The following is a 22,073-nucleotide window of genomic DNA, read 5'->3' on the forward strand; positions in this document are numbered from 1 at the left end:
CTTTTCGCTCTCAGTTCAGGACACGTAGCGCTGTCGTGACCACGGGGGCCTCGAGAAAAGAGGGCTGACGCAACGGCCCATCAAGGTTCACCAGGCTTGGATCCCGGCAGGTGACGTTACGCTCCTCGTGAGTTGACGAGATCATGGAGTGGCGCTCAAAGAAGCTCTGCTACTCTGTCTTTGTAGTGGATTTTTACAACTGTGACTTGGAGGGTCGTTTTGATTAGAAGAGTTGAATCGTTGCTTAATTGCCATTTTCTTGCTATGGAGATTCACCCGAATTCATCGTGATAAATAGGAACAACTATTTCATGTAAACAAGCAATACATTCTCAATCAGCGTCGGTACATTTTTAAACTGTTGCATGGAGGCCTGGGGGTTTCATTGTAAACATTTCTGATGAGCTATCATCTGTCCTCAGATTAATTGGTGCTAATTATGTCCTGGAAATATTTTAAGATTTTAGTTTTTTGGGGGATTCTGAGCGGACATATTGAAACATAGCTATTGTGTGAAACATGAAGAACGGCAGATGATATAATCGTGTTCATGAAACCATACCAAGGTGCATACACACGCTTCTTACCTTGGTGATCTTTGGATGGGTGCAGCGGCTGTTTCCAGAGGTGGCGTGCATCCACCCTCCACCTTCAGCCAGCTGCAGTGGGAGGTGGGAGTTTCCTCCGCCTGTACACTCCTGCCTGAGGGAGCACTTCCTGTCCTGGACACACCAACCACATTCGAACCTGGGGTCCGCCTTCAGGCACATACCGCAGCTGTCCCGCAGCGCTCTGCACTTGTACAGGTGGGCTGGTTGACAGACAGGGAAAGAGACAAGAGACAGATTCTGAATGAGTGGAGTTATTTCATTGGCTGCTATGAAGGCCCACCTTAACATTTAGTGACAATATGGCTCCGACCAATACAAGGAAAAACACAGATAGTAGCACCAATGTATGGACCTAAAATAAAGAAAAATAAAGGACTGGCATACTTACAAAACAAGCTTACTAAAGTAGCTGAATTCAGATCAGCCGTGCCACATCTAGCTAAAAAAAAAAAGGCTAATTTATCATGACAAGATTTATGTTTAGCATCAAGGGCATGAACTTAATCCAGAGAGAAAGTCAAAATCATTTTCTACCCAAAGTATTCCTCATATCATTATTTTATAGGCCAGTCTTTGTACACTTCACAAACGCCTCACACCTCCACACATTTATTTTTGTAGTGTTGGCAATGGATAAAGGTCGTCCAGAACCCGTCCTAATTCTGCTTTCTGTTGTTGTCATTTTTTTTTTTTAAAGTCATTATTATCTTAGGTGGCACTAAGCACAAGTTGTTGCCTCACAACCCTCGCTGTAAAATGTCAGAGGGCAGTTTGTTTTGCCCTGGGATAAAAATATGGCAAAATTCTTGCTAAACTATTCTTTGTATGAATGTGCAGCCATTTGTCAGCCTTTGTCAAACCTTTTTTTTTTAAAGCTTGCAAGTTGCAAGCTTTTGTTGTGTCACACAGAAACAAGATTTTGAAAAGTTAACATACATATTTCAAGAGCGGACAATTCCCCCTAAAACAGGTAGTTACAGTCCTCAGCTTGTGTTGTGTCATTTAAAACAAAGGTTAACTCAAATGCAGTGGGATCGTAACTCTCTGTTCTCTCTCTCTTTGTCCTCTTTGAGTTAAATAACTTTTATACTCGTCTATAATTCAACTACTTTTTTTATTACATTTGGAGTCTAGTCGCAGTCATGTGCTTGCCTGCTGGGGTTTGCGTCCTCATGTGCTTCGCATTAGTTTAAATTTAATGACTATTTTCTGAAAGCTAGGGTTGGGTGTTAAAACTCCAACTAAAAATGATGCTTTTCTTGCTGGTATCCCTCCAAAAAACCCATCCATCTATACCGCTTTTCCCGTTTGGATCGAAGGGGGGCTGGAGCCGATCCCAGCTGTCATTGGGGCGAGAGGCGGAGTTACACCTTGGACTGGTCGCCAGTCGATCACAGAGCGGACATATAGAGACAGACAACCTGTCACACTCACATTCACACCTACAGGGAATTATAGAGTCAGCAGTTAACCTAACCAGCATGTCTTTGAACTGTGGGAGGAAGCCGGAGAGAACCCACACATGCACCAGGAGAACATGCAAACTCCACACAGAGAGGCTCCTGTCAGACGGGGATTCAAACCAGGAACCTCCTCGGTGTTGGGGGACAGAGCTAACCACTGCAGCCCCTCCTAAAAATGTGATACAATAAACTGCATTTAACTTTTGTTTGACTTGACAAACATTACATTTTCTTTTATTACTAGAGGTAAATGTTGGACACCGTAAAGTTAAATTAGTTGTTTATTTGAAAGACAGCCAGTAGAAGAAGTATGACAGTCAGTAATCAGGAGTGTGTGTGTCTGTTTGAGACAGAACAGAGGATCAGCATCCATGAATGTTAATCGTCTGACTAACAACCTATACCTTTAGTTTGTGGGAATTACCATTTGAAGGCTGTGAGGAAGAGAAAATAACTGTTTCAATGGATAAATACATAAAAAAATTAAATAATGAACAAGCGTCCTACGGGGATATTACTGAAATTAATTCGACAGGTAATGTCTTCGAACGCCAATAGGGGATTGATAATTGGATGTGTAAAAAAAAATAAAAATCCAGAAACTCTGCAGAGTGGAAAAAGTCATTAAAAGTAAAAAAAAAAAATGAATTAAGACATGGATAAATAAATAATCAAGCCTCAAAAACCTGAGCGGAGCGAGAGGAGGGAGATGAAAGGGAGCAGGGAGGAGGGGGACGGGAGGGGAGGGGAGGGGTATAAATTTTAGCCGCGCTTGTTAACAAAACAGCAACAAGAATTGTTATGAATTTAAAGATGGTGAGGCCCCCGAGAGGACAACGGAATTAGAGAACAGAGCGAGGCGGAGTGAGAGAGGTTGAGATAAAACGAGCGGGAAGAAAAAAAGATTTTGCAGAGACAAATAAAGGAGACACATGCAAACGAGAGGGGATGGGAACAAGTGTTTTTTTTTTTTTTGTTTTGTTTTTTATTTTGTTACTGTTTGTCTTGTATTAAACTCTATCATAATTATCTGTCACTGATGCTACAGTGTCCTTACCTGCAGGCAGGTTTGTGTGCTGTCACACCAGTTAAACAGATTGGAAATGAGCTAAAGTGGAAAAACAGAGAGAAAAAAAAGCAGCGCAGAGCAGAGCTCGGAGGAATCTCCTCTTCCTCCTCCTCCTCCTCCTCTTCCTCCTCTGCTGCAGACAGACGGCGGCTGGACTTCAAAGCCAGCTTCTCTCGCATCCATCTGCCCGCCTCGGCCATCCGCTCGGCCTAATCTGATTAGCCACGGCTCGGCTTAAAAAGTAGCACGACGCTAATTAATCTGAACCAAATGAATGATTTAATTAACATTAACATCTCCACTTTACACCGGGGCGAGAGCCGGGCCAGGGCCGAGCGGCTCTGCCTCAGACGGATAATAATACGGCTCCGAAATCCGAGAGAAAAAGGACAGAAAAGGATGAAGCAGTGGGGGGATTAATAGAGGACGGGGAGAAGAAAAGGTGGAGAAAAAGGAGGAGAAGGTCTTTATGAGATTTGTGTGAGTGAGGACGGTTTAATAATGCAGGTTTTAAAGGAGTTTACCGCTAAGCATTGCATTGGGCTCGTAATCCCATCAGGTTTTGTGTGAAGCTTTAGGACAATAACGTTTATCTGTGATGCTGTTTGTGATTCATACCGATTACTCATCCATAACCTGGCCCTGGCATATCTTTGGCTTATTGGGATGAACATCCGGACTGGTTCATTTGAAGCTTCCTGCATACATTCTGTGCAACCTGCACATTCAAGTAGCCAGCTCTGCTTACGCATAACAACTGTAGGGGAATGTACTTGTCAAGTCCACACACACACACACACACACACACACACACACACACACACACACACACACACACACACACACACACACACACACACACACACACACACACACACACACACACACACACACACACACACACACACACACACACACACACACACACACACACACACACACACACACACACACACATCATTGGATTTCACACTTTCAAACTCTCAGAGGGAAACGCCACTGCTGTCACATGCAACGGGCTGACTGTGGCACAGATCCCTGAGGCCTGTTTCCAGAGTTAGCTGGATGAAAACGTCCTGTTTAGATATTTTTACATTTCCTTTAATATGAAAGATTTAAGGTGGGGGGGGAGAGAGTGTCCCTAAACTCTTCTTTTTTTAAACTCAACTATGAGCAGTCCTCTCATCTGTCTTTTGGTCCCACTTCATATTTGATTTCAAACAGGCTAGCCTTTCGCTCTGTCTCAGGAGGAGAGGTACTACCTAGGCCTCACGACCGCAGCCGTAGCATCAGGGTGAGTATAGGTTGGTGAAGCAAAGGGGGGGGGGGGGGGGGCACACCTGGGACGCCAGACGTTGCAGAGAGGTGTTGTGGGCATGTCATGGAAACACCTAGGAAGGATGGTGCCCACCTGATGACCACAGTGATGTTGCTGCCTCCCTTTATCCCCCCTGCCTTAAGTACCCATCCCCATTAGGGACCCTGGAAACCCTCAGCAGGCACGATCATCCCCACTCTCATCATCTCAGGTTATAATGCAGGTAACACCTAGTCCTAAGACTGCACTGATACTTTGATCTAAACGTTGTAAAGTATCAAACATCAACAAGCTAAGTAAAAGGAAACCAAAGCCAAGATGACTCAACTGCTCGCATCAAATTTAAAACTGCTGCTCGCTTACAGAACAGCGACAAAAACGTCTCTTCCACACTTTAACGCTCTCATCCAGGTCTAGAGTCCCTCTGCACCTTTAAGAAAAAGCTAAAGACCAAGCTCTTTCATGAATATCTACTAACTTAATGATGATGGTCTCCATATTGTTGATGATGATGATGGTAATGACGATGGTTTTTGTTTGATAACGATGACTTATAAGATGGTTTCTATACTGATTAGAGCTCTCAAGAACTGCCCTCAATGTTGTGCTTTGCCTCTGGTCACTTCCTGTCAGCACCTGTGTGTCCAATCAGACTCAAAGCTGATCGTTTGCTCTTACTGACATTGTTCCCTTTATTCTAAATCCTTGCTTGTGTTGTACTTACTCTCTGATGTACGTTGCTTTGGATAAAAGCGTCTGCTAAGTGAATTGTAGAACTTTGACAGACTGAAACGCTGTGTATCAACCATGACTTTCAGCAGCTCTATCATGCATAGTGGTGACAGAGGTTGAGTTATATTTGGGCCTTTATGCCTTTCACTGATAGGACAGTGTAGAGTAAGAATTTGGTCAGAGAGAGTCGGGATGACGTGCAGGAAAGGAGCCACAGTTCTGACTTGTACCCGGGCCGCCTGCTTTGAGGACAAAAGCTGAATTTGTACATGGTGCGCGATCAGACCACTAGGCCACCGGTGCCACTTTTGTACCAAAATTCGGAATTTGCCATCTCAACTTTGAACCGTTTATGCTACAGGGCCACGTCCTATTTGAATGCACAGATATTTGATTTTCTGTCTTGCAACTGCAGCAACAACACTTCTCTGCACAAGCTAAACTCTGGATGTTTCATCCATCTCAAATCTATCTTTCAGTTGATGGAGAAGTAACTACAGTGGAACCAGTGCAATGCATCGGGGCCCACATACTTTGCACGGCCAATAGCTACTGCCAGTTGATGTTATATTATTACTGATGGTAAATAAGTGCCCGTCAGCGCTCTGTTAGTAGAAACGGACAGCTTAGAAAGTTTTTCTGCATGGTGACATACATCGTCTGTTGTGGTATTTTCTGGGATAGTTGTGTGTGTCCGTGTTGTATAAATGGCATGTTAGTATAAATGAGCGTGCACATCTGTTAATGGTAAGGGGGAGGGCTTAAAAAAAAAACGGATTTGCACTGGGGTCCTGCACAAGTTTGTTACGCTGCTGCTTTCAGCGCAAAAGGACACAAAACCTGCAGGAGCATATTTTAAACAAAATAACACGGGCGGAATAATCAGGTCACGACCGAAAAGCAACTAATTTTCAAGCAATCTGCAAAATGAACCGCGTGCCTGCCATTTATCAAAATGAGGTCAGATGGAACACAAAGGGAAGGGAGATGAAAATGTGCACGTGTGGCCGTATAAAGGAAGGAGAGTGAATGGAATATAAAAAAAAAAAAAACTTGGGAGGAGAGAAGAGTAGGGAGGGTTAGTTAATCTGAGTCTGAACATGCAAATGTGGAGGAAAAAAGACTGCGTGACACACTTGAGAGCAAGACTTTTATTATCTTGTGTAATGGGACGTCTAAAATCATTAGCCTCCGCCACCCAATGTATTACACTTGATAAAGAATTTAGAATTGGTAATTGTTTTCCACTTCATGCACACATAGGGATTAAAAATAATAAATGCCGTCCCTCCATGTCAGTTTCTGTTTTTCTTTATCAATCCCTTTATTCTCACCAGCCCCCCGTCCCCCCCCCCCCCATTACATGCTGCATTTATCAAACCTGTCATGGTTTAGCCATTTGTTTATCCTCCTCTCTAACATCCATCCCTATTAATTTCTGTGTTGGATGTTTGTTTGTTATCATCGCTGTCCATCAATCACTCCCTTCCGCACCCTCTTTTCATACCTCAGACAAGAATAATGTTTTTTTTTCTAAATGGATTGTACACTTTCACCTTCTCTCCCTGATGGCTGTCAAAAAAAAAAAAAAAAAATTACACATTTCTTATGAAGGGGAAAAAAGCAGCACGCGGCGTTCACAGAAAATCATTACAGGCAGATAAACAAGCAGGACTGATTAAAAAAAAAGAAAAGAAAGTGTGACAAGCAACGATACCTGACCAAAAATGAGAGTCAGGAATAGAGAACACAACACAAAGAAGAGAAAATGTTCTACCTTGAATGTCAAACGGGTTGTCTATGACGAAGTTTCCATTCCACACCACGGAGAGGTCGACTGGCAGGTCGCTGATGTCACCGCCCTCGTAGTCGTACTGAAAACAGGCACACACACAAAAAAAAAAAAAAATGGAGAGTGTGAGAAAAAGTTGATTTATAATGGAGTCGATGCAAATTTGGGATATTGCATGAGATATTGTTTAATTTGCATAGTGATTCGCCCGGGCCTGTTCGCTGCAGACGCCGATACAGCCCGAGCATTCACACACGCATAAATCCATATTTACCAAAACAGACATATTTCATAAATACACGCAGAGAAATAACAGATGGGTTCCAGCTGAATGGTCGTGGAAGAATGGAGACAAGAATGGGAAGGGAAGGAGAGGAGATGAGGCAAGACGGGAAGGGAGAGAGGACGAGACAGGTGACGAGAGGGAAATCGAGGAAAGGATGAAGAGGAAGGGAAGAGAATAAGAAATGGAGGAGGAGGAGGAGGAGGAGGAGGGGAGGTGGTCAGAGAGGTGAGGGCAAGCTGAAATCAGACAGTGGTAGATGTGCGAGAGGACCTTATTCATTTAGGCATGAGCTAAGTGGTGGGATGAGGGTGAGGGAGAGATAAGATACGGAGCAGTGTAAAGTGAAATTGGCATTTCCAATTTGCTCCCTGACACACTGGATTTGATAGACGGGGCTCGACCATCCCATGTGGCCAATGGGGCCTGAGACACACACACACTCACAGTTACACACTCTTGATCTCAGAGCACTTTTTCCAAACCCTTTTCTGATTCCCAGCCATGCCTCAAAGATTGAATATATCACACTGTGAACACAGAATGCTGTAACTTGTTGATTTTGTCCTGAAGGTAGATGAAGTCCAAATTAAAAGCTGTGAACTTCCTGTTCCCAAAACACAGATAGTCAAAAATAATACACAATATGCCGGATCATAAGAATATCTGCTTCATCTTTTTGGCTTCTTTTTTTGTGAAAATCACATTTCAGTCAGTAACACACAGGTCACAGATTTAACCATTTTTGGAGCACTAGCCGCTCACTTGGAGGACTACAGCCTCCGTACATGGAGCGCACGCACTAACCACTATGCCACAGGTGCTCCAATATGTGGAAATCTTTGTCTCTTTTCTCTAAAATGACTGACAGAGTGTCCAAAACTCTTGATAGAGTGGAACTCAAATTGCTCATTGCAAAAAACTAAATATTTAACTTCAAATATGAGCTTGATAAGTAGCTGAAGTTATAAAAATAGCTACACGGGCAAAAAGGACATTTCTCTTTGAAATAATTTAAAAGAAAAACAATCTTTTAAGCTCAAACTGGAACAAATTGATTCACAAAGTCATGAAAAAACTGACTGATGATCTAACTGGAAGTACACCTCTGGGGTCTGCATGTTCGGTAGATTGAGGACTAAATGTAGACATGAAAACGTAACCATGCTTTGGTTGCCAGTTTTGAATTGAAGTATTTTGGCAGTGAAGACACAGTCAGCATAAACAATATGTACTGGCAAGGAAAAGCTGGGAGAGGGTTCAGTTTAAACTTTTCTTTATGAAGATGATATGGAAAATACAAAACAAATATTCATCACTGCACAATCAATATTTTAGGAGGGTTGCTTTAAGGACTTCTCAAGAAATTACAGTGGAAAAGTTTTCAGATTAAGAAAAAAACTTGGTGTTATTTTGTGCTGGGGAAGGTTTAAAGTCTTCAGGGAGATCAGCTAAAGGGACAAAAAGGAAGAAAAACAACCAAACAGGCGTGAAAGAGGAAAAAGGAGACATTGTACGGAGCCACAGAAGGAGGAGTGTGGTAAGTCTGGATGTCTATAGAGACATTTCAGAAAACAGAGAGGAACACAGACCCACCTAACCACAGGATTCTGGGAGGTCAGCATCCCCAGAGCGGAGGGACTCAACCAAAACACTCTGACGCCACAAAGGAGCGCCTGATTGGTCTGTTTTTCTTCCCACTATATAGTTCAGTGTGACCCTGATCCCATCACAAACACACAAGGAAGGCTGTTGAATTTATTAGCATCACTGCTACATCCCACTGCTTAAAGGCCAGCGTGTGGCAGCATTAGCCACAGAGAAACCACAGGACCAACACACACACACACACACACACACACACACACACACACTCCTCCTCTCTCTGCGGTGTGGCCCCCATTAAACTTTAAGGGTCTGAACTTGTCTGCCGTCACCAAAACACTGGCTAAGCTTGTTCCCTTGTCAGTCCCTTCCCACCCTGCTGCCCGCCGCATCATGCTTTATTCATACTGTCACATGGTTTTAAAAGGCCGACACTAACCACACGGTGACACCGCGGCCCCCGTGCCACCCAGTCAAACCGAGCAGCACCCTCTGCCTAAGTGACCACCAGGGCGACACTTTGGGACACTTTACAGATTTTAACACATATAATTAAAGACAGGGGAATGAAAATGAATCAAGCGAAGCAGCCGAAGAAAGATTTAAGAGACCACAAGATGAACTGAATCACAAGAACTGATTCACCATTTCATCTCTTTAATGTTTTGATTTTGTGTCGACCAAAGGGACAACTTTGGGGAAGCTCATGTGGATAAAGAATAAACCACAGGTGTCACAAAGCATCTGCAAAGGAATGAGAAACGATGCGAGAAAATAGATACGTAAATGAGCAAGATGAAGAGTCCACAGCCACACAATGAGGCTCTATATGAGGCTTTTTAGTAAGAGAAATGGGTGCTTATAGCTCCATCATCATCATTATAATTATTCTACCAAATGTGCGAGTACATCATCAACACTCTTTAGGATTAGTGGTGGAGCGACCGGGCTCACAGTCTTGGATTAAATCTTCTTTAAAAACTTAATGAAGTCACATCAGGACAGCATTCTGATGAGCTGACACTTTAATAAAGTATCACACCGGCGGTGTCAGTCACTACTTATTACTCTACTCTCACCTCTGAACTTTGAAATTCTTATTAAATGAGATTGAGGAGTTAAAGTGGTGACCATGACTTTATATTGCAGGCGCATTGACACGACTTAGGAGTTAAGTTAAATGGACAATTTTCACCTACTTTTCTAGGAAACTTCCTCTATGCGAGTCTAGTTTTGCAATATCAATCCATCAATCCATTATCTTCCACTTATCAAGGGGCTGGGTCAAGTTTCCCCAGATGTTCATCTCCCCTGCAACGGTTTCAAGCTCCTCCTGGGGGTTCCCCGAGGCGCTCCCAGGCCATATAGGATATGCATGCTGCATTCATGTGCTGCTTGGTTGGTCCAAGTTCCCGAGTTGGGAAGTTGTTGTTCAAAAAGCATGGATGCTACGAAGATGATGTGTGAATGTCTCTGTTACAAGTTATATTTAAGCAAAAAGTTGATTTGCAATACGTGAATTAATAAAACGATTCTGACGTCAAGTTGGGAAATCGAGCACCTATTTCTTTTCTGAGTTTCCGAGTTGTTGTTCCGACTTTAGCAGGTGTTCATGTGCGTTTTACAACTCAAAAACTCATTTTTCATATGTGTCCGACACCACATGAATGCACCAATAATCCCTCCAGCGAGCTCTGGGTCTACTCATTGGTCTCCTCCCAGGTTGGATGTACCAGGAAGACCTCCAGAGAAAGGTGACCAGGAGACTCCCTGATCCTCATCAGATGCCCGAGCCATGCCATTTATGTTTGAAATACTGATGGCCAAAATGACAATCCAAGATAAAATCTGCAAACAACTCGTCAGCATGCTGTAGCACTCTAGATGATGTGGAGGTCATCTGTGTGAATGCATGTGTTTAATATGATTACCCCGAGCTGAACTTCCTGCATCTCTGGAGCTCCAGAAGGAAACAGAAAGGACACAGACACCGTTCAACCTCTATCCTGACCTGCAGTGGGATCTAATCTAACTGTAGCTAATGAGCATGCATTTCCTAATATAATAATACCAATAACAATAATAATAGGATTCACAGCACTTTTAGAAACTAACTTACAAAGTGCTGCACATGCAGAGAGAAAAGCAAAGAAATGTTAAATATGAAGGGAAAAGACAAAGTTTCTGTTTCCAAAGTAAAAACTGTAGGTTCAGGGCGCGCTGGTGGCGCAGTGGTTAGTGCGCGCGTCCCATGTATTGAGACTCTCGTCTCGAGCGGTAGGCCCGGGTTCGCTTCCACCCGTGGCCCCTTTCCGCATGTCATTCCCCGCTTTCTCTCCCTGGTTTCCGGCTCTATCCACTGTCCTATATCTGCATTAAAGGCACGAAAAGCCCAAAATAAATCTTAAAAAATAAAATAAAGCAAAGGTAAAGCGTTGGAGTTACCATTAAAGAGAATAAAGAAATCTGTAATCCATTATTTTGTTTTTTACTCACAGGCTGAAAACAGAATCATTTACTTAAACTATGTTTAAAAAATATCTTGGCAGTCTGTTGTGTCTGTGATTTATTATCCATGCTTCTATTTTCCACATTTTCTGCATTCAATTATATTTTTGTCTCCCAGCCATCACCCTCTGGATTCCCTCTTTGGCCTCCTTGGAGGATTTCCTCCATACTAGTCATTCCTCTGGTCTACTGGTGATTAGGTATTTATATTTTCAACCTGCTGACCTACAGCTTGTTTGGAAAGAAGGGTTCACATGTGGTCAGGTACGTCTGAGAGGCAACTATCAGTTTGAACAGATATTGATCACCAGCATGTCACTGATTTTGTTTTTAGCTTTCATCCCAACTCAGTCACACCAGAGCTGCTAAAAAAACTGTGGTTGAACCCTGTCGGTAGAAGTCACCGCCCCCCCCCCCCCCCCCCCCACCCCACCCCTGCTGAGCGGCCTCTCTGCTGGACTGCCGTCCTGACTTTCTCCCCTGAGCGCCCGGAGCTGCTGGAGATGAGTAATCAGACTCATTACTGAAGCCTCTGGCCAGCTCCTCCATGTCACTGCATGTAATTAATCTACCTGAGCCAGCTCATAGTGTAGGGCCCCCTGGGGAAGAGAGGGGGGGGAGTATGGGTGAGGAGAGGAGAGGAGGAGAAGGAAGGGATGGGGGACACAGTCGGGGAAAGGTGGGTGCATGCAAGTGGAAGGCTGCTATAGAGGAGATAAAGGGGAAGTAAGAGGTAAGGAATTAAGAGAAGAGGAGGAGAGATTAGGAGGCAAACGAGGACAGATATGGAGGGTGAAGAAGGAGATGAGGAGAGCTGGTAGAAGAAAATGGAAATGGCGTAAACAAGGGAGAAGTGAAGTACTGAAGGAAATAAGGAATGAGAAGGGTGCAAGGGAGGGAGAGGGAGGAGAGGTGACAAAAGGAGAAAAAAAAGGAGAGGGAGGGGAGGAGGTGTAAAAACTACAAGGTGAGCACAAAGCCGTCCCTGGCCTCATTACAGTAACATACCAGGCTGGCTCGGGTTCATTCGTTATCTGCTCCTGCACTCGTTTATTCTCCCGCTACATGAATCGTCTCCGTGGACTGCATGTCTCCATGGATTGTATGAATAGATATGGCCGGGGTTGTGTGTGTGTGTGTGTGTGTGTGTGTGCTTGAGGTACTGAAAAGTGCCGATGTTAACAAAACAGAGCAGCTGGCAGGTAGAGGAGGGGTACGGCTGGAAAGCGGAGCAGCGTGTGCATATGTGTGCGCGCCCATGAGCAGGTCACCCTCATGTAATTAGTCATGTTGAAGGATACCTGAAAGAGTGTAAAAATATACTGTGAGCACACACACACACACACACACACACACACACACACACACACACACACACACACACACACACACACACACACACACACACACACACACACACACACACACACACACACACACACACACACACACACACACACACACACACACACACACACACACTGTTTAAGACATGGTGTTTGCTGTGTTTGTTTTTCATTACAATTTGATTTTTTTTTTTTAAATCCTAAATGAAAAAAAAACAAATATACTTTTCTTCCATTAATGTAAAAAATGGCTCTTAAAACTTTAACTGAGACTTTTTTTGGTTTTTTGTAATTGCACATGGGAAACCACAGACATAAGGACAGTTCAACCGATTTTGATCATCATAATCCTCCGATCGCACAAACTAGACAATTCAGGCAGACCATGAGACCGGTCAACAGACACACGAGATCTCACAGAAACTTGAATGATCAAACTTCACTTCAGAAGAAAAAACAAATATAAGGAGAGCGATCAACATCTATGTCTCGCATGAGACTTTATAAAAGCGCCTGTGTTGTTGCAATAATTCCACAAGCTGCTCTTCTTTAATACTCAGCTCGGGCTCGGTTGTGTTTATGTTCGCTGCCGTGTTTGTGAGCTGTGAAAGTACACAACATCCGGTTGGTGACGATTACTGGTCTGCTCGCTCTCATTGGCTGCTGCAGGTATTCTGTCAGAGGCCGCCAGATCTGCCACACAATATAGAAGTGTTGTGACTATAACGTCTGTTCCCGGGGGGGGGGGGGGGGGGGGGGGGTACAACACATATAGTATGGGACGCCATGCAGGGGTGTGATATCCCATACTATACTACTATGTGTTGTACCGAGTGAATCGACTGAAAGGGAACAGGGAGGTTTTGACTCGATCAGAAGCAGTAAAATAATCGTATTGACACAACACACTTGAGAATTATTTGGACTAATAATCAGTTGTGTCAGGCCTTGAATAGGTCCACTCTCCCTGATGATTGGGGTTTCAGAGAAGGATTATTCAGGCCCAAAATCATCTAGTGTGTAGCCAGCCTTAGTTACTTTTCTCTTTGTCTCTCCATCTTGTTTGCAACTTTGCAAACTTTGGAGTCGCCCCCTGTTGGCCATTAGTAACAATGGAGGTTTAAATCACTTAAGCAGTCTTTGCTCTCAACGTACAGAAAGCTAGCTAGCATTTACCCAGTTAGCTAGCTAGCATGACGCAATAATGTCGGAGGCAGTGTGTGTGTGTCTGTTCGCATGTTGTACTGTATTTGAGCTACATGACATTTTTTGTAAAAGTAAGAAAAAAGTCTAGACTGCAGTGAAGTCTAGACCAATTTGTAAACACAAAAAACATGTCATCTTTCATCTTCCTAAAATATGCTGTGCTTATCAGTTCCAGATGTATGGACAGTGGTAAGTTCAAACACTCACACACACACACACAGTGTTTGATAGCCTATATGTGTCAGTGTAATAAATCATGTAAAGCAGGTTGCCGGTTGCTGCTGATGCTACAGTCTCCGTCAGCTCCACATGATTAGGAAGAAGATCATGTGGAGAATCTCCATATGTCTGCTCCATGTTTGGGCTTCCAAACCCCTGGGGAGGAATAAGGGTGTGTATGTGTATGTGTGTGTTTTTCATGAACAAACCAGTGTGTCTCCATGCAACTTGGATGCAGGCTGTGTGTGTGTGTGTGTGTGTGTGTGTGTGTGTGTGTGTTTGTGCATGTGCTCACCAGAGTGTGTTTCCCTTTGAACATCCTGGTGTGCGTCCATGCATACTTTGGCTCCCTGGTGTATTTGAGTATGCAAGTTCAATGTTTCAGTGTTTGCGCGGCAGCTAAATAATGCACAAAGAAGACAGTAAGATGGAACGGATGACTGTACATCGACTGCTGGCTAATTTTCTCTGTGATTTATTACACTCTACTGTCCCGGGCGCAGCCAGCTGTGATACATGTACACACAATCCCCCCACTGAGAATACTGAACACAATAGTCACAAGTACACAGGTTCTCAATCACACATGGATCTGTGTGCGCTGAACCTTTTAATTCACTTTTTCTCTTCTCTATATAGGTATCTGAAAAGTGCAGGGTAAGTAGGGTAATTTAAACCCATAATAATACCCATTACCCAAATACCCATTTGTTTAAAAGTCTCAGCCTCCTAAAGCTGCACTTGTCATGTTACTGAGCGTCAAAAACTGGTTAACATCCATTTAAAAAAATGTGCAAAGGATGTTAGTAGCCACAAAGCCGCAGAGAATATGAACGATCATCCAACTGTGCAACTCTCGCAGTTTTACCCTTTTATTCAACGCATCGTTGTGCGCTTTGAGGCACGCAACTGGGTCACTCTCACTGCACATAGGAATTCAAATTTTTGAATTGTGGGAAGCCGATTTTTCAAGACAACAATGTCATAAAAGAATGATTAAATATCTCCATTTACTCTCTTGTACTGTACTGTAGGCCCCCCCCTCCTCCAAACACTGATCCTTCACATTTGGGAATGTAACTCTAGTCTTGCAATAATACAAACAAGAGCCATAAATCTACCACACAGCATGACAAACCCCACATCACTCAAAACCTTCTTTAAAGGCATCTTAGGTGTTGAATTTGGGGGCCTTGTTTGCTTTCCTGTACTGCAAGCAGATGTTTCCAACAGGTCATAGAAGGTGAAACCAAGATTGCATAACTAACTTGCTAACCTTGCTGCTGAACAGAAAACCAACGCTGCATGGCTGGAAGAAACTGTGTGACCAGTCTCTATTACCCCGACCGTCCTTCCACCCTCTGTAGTTCTGGTTAATCTCAGCACTTTCACTTCTGCACAGATCATGATTTTCTTTCCTTTCAGCATCACTTTCTCATCTTTTATATTCCAAATACACCGTCTCCTCCATCTGCTTCTCCCTCATTTGTTTGTTTCCCCTCAGCCGGCCTGCTGAGCTTAGTCTCTCTCTCTCCTCTGTCTTTCTTTATTCTCTCTCTCTCTCTCTTTCTTCTTCTGCCTCTATCTCACTCTCTCGGTTGCATCGTCATTGTCTTTCCCTTAATTCCCTCACCTACTCTTTGGCTCTCTCTCTTTGTCTTTTTTCTGCTCACTGTTTTTTCTCTGGTTTCAGAGCCTTTTGTGTGTGTTTGTGTCTGTCAGCCTACAACACCGCTGCAATTCATCATCATTTTATCTACAGCTCCCTTAATTGGATCCTATCACAGTCCCACCTGACGAGGAGAGAGGCGGGGGGTTGGAAAGACTGAAGCTTACACACACACACACACACACATAATACCACACTGAGGCCCGGATACACACACACACAAACAGTTAAAATCCCCTCATGGCTGGTTTCATCAGCAGCTTTAAACTTGTGTTTAGGCTGTATTTACTACTTTTCCTCCTGGCGCTTGCAAAAATATGCATCAATGTTTTGCCAAATAAATGAGGAAGTTGATACGTGTGTGTGTGTGTGTGTGTGTGTGTGTGTGTGTGTGTGCATCCATTCAGTTTGCCAGTAACTCAGATTTGCTGAGAAAGGTGTCTGTCCTCTATCCTCAGCAGCGCTCAGCAGTAGTACTGGTGAAGGAATGAATGTGTGTGAATGTATCAAACAACATTTTAAAACCTCGTCATCCGATGACCACTGTCTGCTCAGCTCTGATTTTCTGCTATCATATAAGTGCTGCAGACGGTGTTGTGAAGTCTGAGAAGACTCTGCTGGGTGAACTATGACATGAAACTATCATATGTTCCTTTAAAATAAATGTTGGATTGAAACATGTCGTCAAACATACAGCTTTTTTACGCCTGGTATTATAACATGCAATCCTAGGTTATCAAATCACAAGCGAACATATTGAAAGGCAGGGTTGTTAATTTTCAATAACTAGCATGATTTTGAAAGTAGCATTCCCTGCACCATCTACAACCCCTCCCCTCTGTGCTCCCTCTAAAGCCACGCCCCCTCACTTACATGCACGAGCGCCGTTGCTCCAGAAGTGGACCTGAGCTCATCTCTTGCATTGTGTAGAAACTACGTCGTCTCATGTCTCATTCAGAGGTAAGTAAAGCACTTTGAGTGTGGGCTAGTGCACGCAAGAGGTAGAGACAGGGAGGCGTGGGCGCAGGGAGACAGGGAGGCGTGTGATTGGTTCATCAGATTGGTACCTCGTGGCAGACATTGGTTGAACTTCTTACAGGTTTACAAACTGATACAGATGACAGGTATTTCTTTGTTTCTTTTTCAGAGAACATGAGTTATTAATCTCTGTCAGGACCTAAAGACAAGTTCAACCAAAATCTTAAAAAGTGTATCTGGAGAAAATGCAGACTATTAACAAATACAGAGAGAAAGAGCTGTAAATATGGACAGAAGATGCTTTGTCCAAAGCCTAATGTTCCTCTACAGCTCCCTGTTTTATCAGAGAGTGTATGAACTCCACAGACTGGAGTCTCTGTTAACAGTAACCCCCCTCCCAGATACATCAGCAGAGCTGTATACCATCATCTCCTCTATTGAATGTCTGTACGCTCACTCTGCTGCATTTTGTTTACTACCATGAACTGCTTGTGGGTCACATCTCTCATTCGCATCCAGGCACCGCCTCTCCCACTTCTCCTGTCTGCACAGGAGCATTCGGTATGGAAAATTAAAATGCACTGTCCCTGACTGGATCAATACAGGGCAGGGCTTGTCCCATATATTGTTCAGATAAAGCTCTAATGCATACGCTGGGTTTGCACATGCTGGGAATTAAATAAAAAGTAATAAAGGCAAAATACTTTTTACAAGACAAAGGAAGGAAAGATCAAATCAGAGTAGATAAAACATTAAATCAGGCACAAGCTTTGCCCTGATAAGAGATAATGTGGTCCTAAAAATGTGGCACTGGACACATGTGTCAGTGATGTGATCTAAATGTGTATTTCATGCGCCTAAGGTCAGTTTACACTTAACTTAAGACAATCATTTATTGATCTGCACACCCAGAACTCATAGTTTCAAAGAGGGACTACTGATATATTTGTAATAGAGCTGTGCCGGCTGTGAATGCAGGCAAACCGATGTATCAGTCAGGCTCCAGATTCTTCTGTAGAAGAATTTTGCTTCTGACTTTGTCCAAATTATTCACACATTCAACTTGGTGCACAGCAATTAATGTTTTGGCAGCTCACTCTCTTTTCAACAGGCTTTCAAGTTCTCAGGTCTCCGAGGACAAATCTGACAAAAGCCTGAAATAACAATCCCCAAAAAAAAAAAAAAAAAAAGAGTCAAATAGAAAAGAATATTATTTTTTGCATGAAGCGATTATAGAGACACAAGTGACTAAATATGGGGAAATTACCTTTCTGAAACACAAAAGAACCATGGGAGCCATCATTACGATCTGGAAGTCAACTTGAGTAATGTGCCCCTGAACTATTTTTCGTGTCACCATCCTACATCAGAGGCAGAACGACTTCCAGGATCACATAGCCGACGCTCATTCTTTCCCTTTGCAGAGGAGAATGGGGAGTGACTGAGCCGAGCTCAAAAAACAGCAAGTGGCTGCAAATCAGCGATGTGTTCCCGGGTCCCAGCGGTAATAGGGCAGGCCGACTAAATGACCCCGGAGCCCCTGACGAGTGTGTGACAGGCTGAAGAAAAGGCGCTCGGTGAAGCTGCCAGAGCTGCACGCACACACACACACACACAGGCTGCCTTTTAACATCACAGGCTCACTATTGGAACAATCACCGTGACTGAGCGCTGATGTGTGCAGCTCCCATGTTAATCATATGTCTCGTTAAGTAAGTCATAATTGGTGTCGTTTAAAACGCCTCCCCCTCTGCCTCATGCCCTGATTGGAGCCGAGGAAAATTAACATTGCTGAAATGGTCGCTCCCCATTAGCGGTGACAGTTTGACTGAGGGCTAAAAAGGCAGGAACGAGGAGTGGAATGAAGAGAGAGTGGCTTCGAGTCAGCGAGTCCCTGTGGCTGTACACCTTAACTTCAAGTCTCTGCCGATCCATCACGGCTGGTATTTCTGTTTCACACTGCAGCTGGTGATTAAAGCGGTATGGCTGTCCTGAACAGAGCTCATGCCTGCAGATTAAACAGCCAGGGTTGGTCAGAGCTAGGAGATTAGGATTGGCTGAGATGGTAGTCAGTTGATAACCAAGCCCTCTATAAAGAACATTAAAGCCTGGTTTATACTTCTTTGTTGAAGACGCCCTAGTGGCCTACACTTTTGTCTTTGTAATACACCAGAAGCAAAATGGCCGCTGTGATAATTCGTTGAATGTATTTTCACATTCCTAGCATTGTGTTGTCTGCACATGAACGTGTTTTCTCCCTCGTCTTACCGTGGTCTTCTGACACTGTATGCTGGTGCTGTTGAACCTCAGAGCCGGGACGCTGTGTGTGTTGCCCTGGATGTGGAAGATGCACTCGTAGTTCCTCTGGCCGGACTGAGGCTGCGGCAGATTCTGGGCCAGCAGGGTGATCGGCCTCATGACGCCAGCCGGGATGTAGATCTGGGTGGAGGGCAGGATCTGAGGACACTCCTGGAGAGAAAGATGAGGAAAAATAAGAATAAAGTAAAATGTAAAAGACGTGACTGGAAAAAGAAAGTAGGATGACTCAGTGGGATGCTGATCTTTGTGGACACAATGCCCTTTTGAGAGAACAATAGGGGGAAATCACATTTTCTTCATTGACAGGAAAACAAAAAAAGAATACAATACAAATACTATTTATCCAGATTGACAACTTTAAATATGTCCTGTATGTCAACAGCTGCCTATGAATCCTTTTTGCTCCCCAGAGCCTCCCTCCAAATAAAGCACACGATTGAGGATGCATTTCAGTCTCCTTTGTTCTCAATGGAGACTGTGCTTGAAGAATGAGGCAGCCTAAAACCTCCACTCAGAAATTATCAACACTCTCGAGGATCAACTCTCGTCCTATTTACGAAACCACTGAATATTAATTGTGGCAGTCGCTTGTCAAAATGAGCACAAGCCATTTCGGAATCAAACCCTTCACAGTATTAATGAGGCTGTTACGGATATTAACGACGTTTTTTTTTTTTTTTTTTTGCCTAAATGAATGCACCAAAAGGATATTCTAATTCTTTCAGCGTGGACAGAATTAAGAGCCTGAGGCGGCGTCTCTTAGGAACGCGGACAGTGCTAATGCTTCAGTGTTGTACTGTTTAACAGCTACAGTGTATTGGATTAGAGAGAGAGATGTCTGAGGGGTCAGCGCCTCAATTCAGCAAATTCTCGCTGCTCTTCAATCAATAAAAAAAAAAAAACTTGGCTGATACAATGATTTTTTACTGCATTTTAATTGGTGGAGCCTTACAGCTGTTAACAAGTCATGAGACGACACCCAGCTGTCAGCTGCAATAAATGCTTCATTATATCCAACCAGTTTATGTGTGCCATTGATACTACAGTAGGGCTGCTCTTATATGGTCGACTCAAATGTTTTCATTTGAGAATAATCAGCCTACTAGGTTTGATTAGTCGGAACGTTGCAGGAGAAAAGCCTTCAAACGCCCTCACCTTGCCTCTTTGTTCATTACATCTGTTACCAACTGAGCCTATCCTGAAAAGAAAATTGGCCCTGTGGGTAAAGTATGCATGTGATGTAGTGTAGTCGGTTTGTTACAGACAGCTAGTCTCTCCTGTGTGTGAGCCAAAGTATGAGGATGAACCATAGACACAGTGAAGCCGATGATCATGGGTTACAGCACAGAGTAAGTTACAGATACACAGTCTCAAACATAGCAGAAGGTTTCTGTTTGGTTTGCTGCACTCAACAAATACACCTGTTTTCATGCACCACATGTTGCTAGCTTCCAGATATAAGCTAGGCTAAAGCTAATAGTAATCAGCCGGTTGACTCTCAACTCAGAGGACTGACGCTGCAAAGTTTACATTAGTTTTACTAAACCTGAGAGATTGTAGTGAAAATAGGGGAATGGGAAATTAGTAACAAACTATCTTGTGTTTTTCTGAATGTTCTAACACATTCAGAATTGTTTGCACTCAAGCTGTTTGCATTGTTGTTAAAGTTGGATCCGCTCGAACCCGGGCCTAGAGGACCACAGCCTTTGTACATGGGGCGAGCGCACCAACCAATGCCCTACCAGCGACCCCCCCCAAGTATAACATGTTGTTACTTCTATTATGTACAACTCTTTAGTATAGAATAGCTTAGATGCTCAATCAGTGTGTTGGTTTTACATCAAATACATTTAAAGTATTTTCACTGTTCCAAAGAAATTCAAAATAATGTTCGGTTTAAATATCTTTATTCCTTATGAACCAAAGTTTTAAAATAACGGATGTTCACGTTCATTGATAGTGACGGAAAGAGTCAAGAAAGAAGGTCGTCTTTCACTGAAAAATTAAAGGATTAGTTTGCCTTTCTAATCTTTTTTTCAAAAATGTGGAATTACTGTTTGCAGAAAATTCTTGTTTCAATTAAGTCTTGTAAAAAGGCTTGTGACTTAGGAAAATACTATCTGTGGTGTAATTGGACACACAAGGCTTTTGCAATATCAAGAAAGGTCTTAATTACCACAGAACAACTTTTATCCACTAATGTGTGTTCAGTATTCTCCCTGAGTCGCACAAAGGCCATTCAAATACCAAGCTAGAATATATGAATTAAGTCACATTCCATTTAGAGCCCCGTTAAGTAAACCATAATCATCCTATTAGAGTGGTACACAGGTTTATCTGCATTTAAGAATCAGTGGTAACTGCATCCCTATATAAACAGGAATGTACCTAAAGTTTGACCAAGGCAGCTGCTTCACAACCTCAATGTGAGCTCCGCCTTGCAGAGGTACCGTCTAATGGAGCAGCGGTAATGACTTACAGATTGGCCCGGGAACGGCAGAGAGGATACAGAGGGGAGAGAGAGGTTTGGACATAATGGCACCGAGAGACACCTCCGCTCCCTTCAAACCCATTAAAGCACACTCTCTCTTCCCGATAGCATCGAGGGCAGATGGAGGGTGAAGGTTGGAAAAGTAAAAAGATGTGGTTATTTAGAGATAATAGAAGCTTTTCAAAATTGCTTTTCATAAATAGTTCTAAATATTTAATACGAATTTGTGCGTTCAGTTGACTAAACATCATCATTCTAGTTAGCAGCAGAGTTACAAGTCAGCTAAACAAATTATTTATATTTTTTCCTTTGATACTGGTCACATGGTGAAACTGTATCAAAGCCACACTTTACCAGCCTGGGTTGTAGCCGTACACTGGTTGTAGCGCTATCTCTCCCCGCTCTACAACCGGGATGTAAACAAGCACAGTGAAATGATAGCATCTCGTAGGAGCAGTGTGGTT

At 43.3% G+C, this 22,073-nt stretch overlaps 1 protein-coding gene across 2 annotated transcripts in view; it reads right to left on the reverse strand.

Annotated features, from left to right (window-relative positions):
• plxna1a (plexin A1a) overlaps window positions 1-22,073 on the reverse strand; it is a 259,997-nt gene that overhangs the window by 65,249 nt on the left and 172,675 nt on the right. For both annotated transcript variants that reach the window (XM_065961309.1, XM_065961310.1), the window contains exons 10-12: window positions 19,068-19,268; window positions 6,971-7,067; window positions 588-811 (exon numbers count right to left, since the gene is read on the reverse strand). In XM_065961309.1, the coding sequence (XP_065817381.1) occupies window positions 588-811; window positions 6,971-7,067; window positions 19,068-19,268 (522 nt within the window). The remainder of the gene's footprint in view (window positions 1-587; window positions 812-6,970; window positions 7,068-19,067; window positions 19,269-22,073) is intronic.

This window comes from Labrus bergylta, chromosome 12 (assembly GCF_963930695.1).
Source record: "Labrus bergylta chromosome 12, fLabBer1.1, whole genome shotgun sequence".
NCBI lineage: Eukaryota > Metazoa > Chordata > Actinopteri > Labriformes > Labridae > Labrus > Labrus bergylta.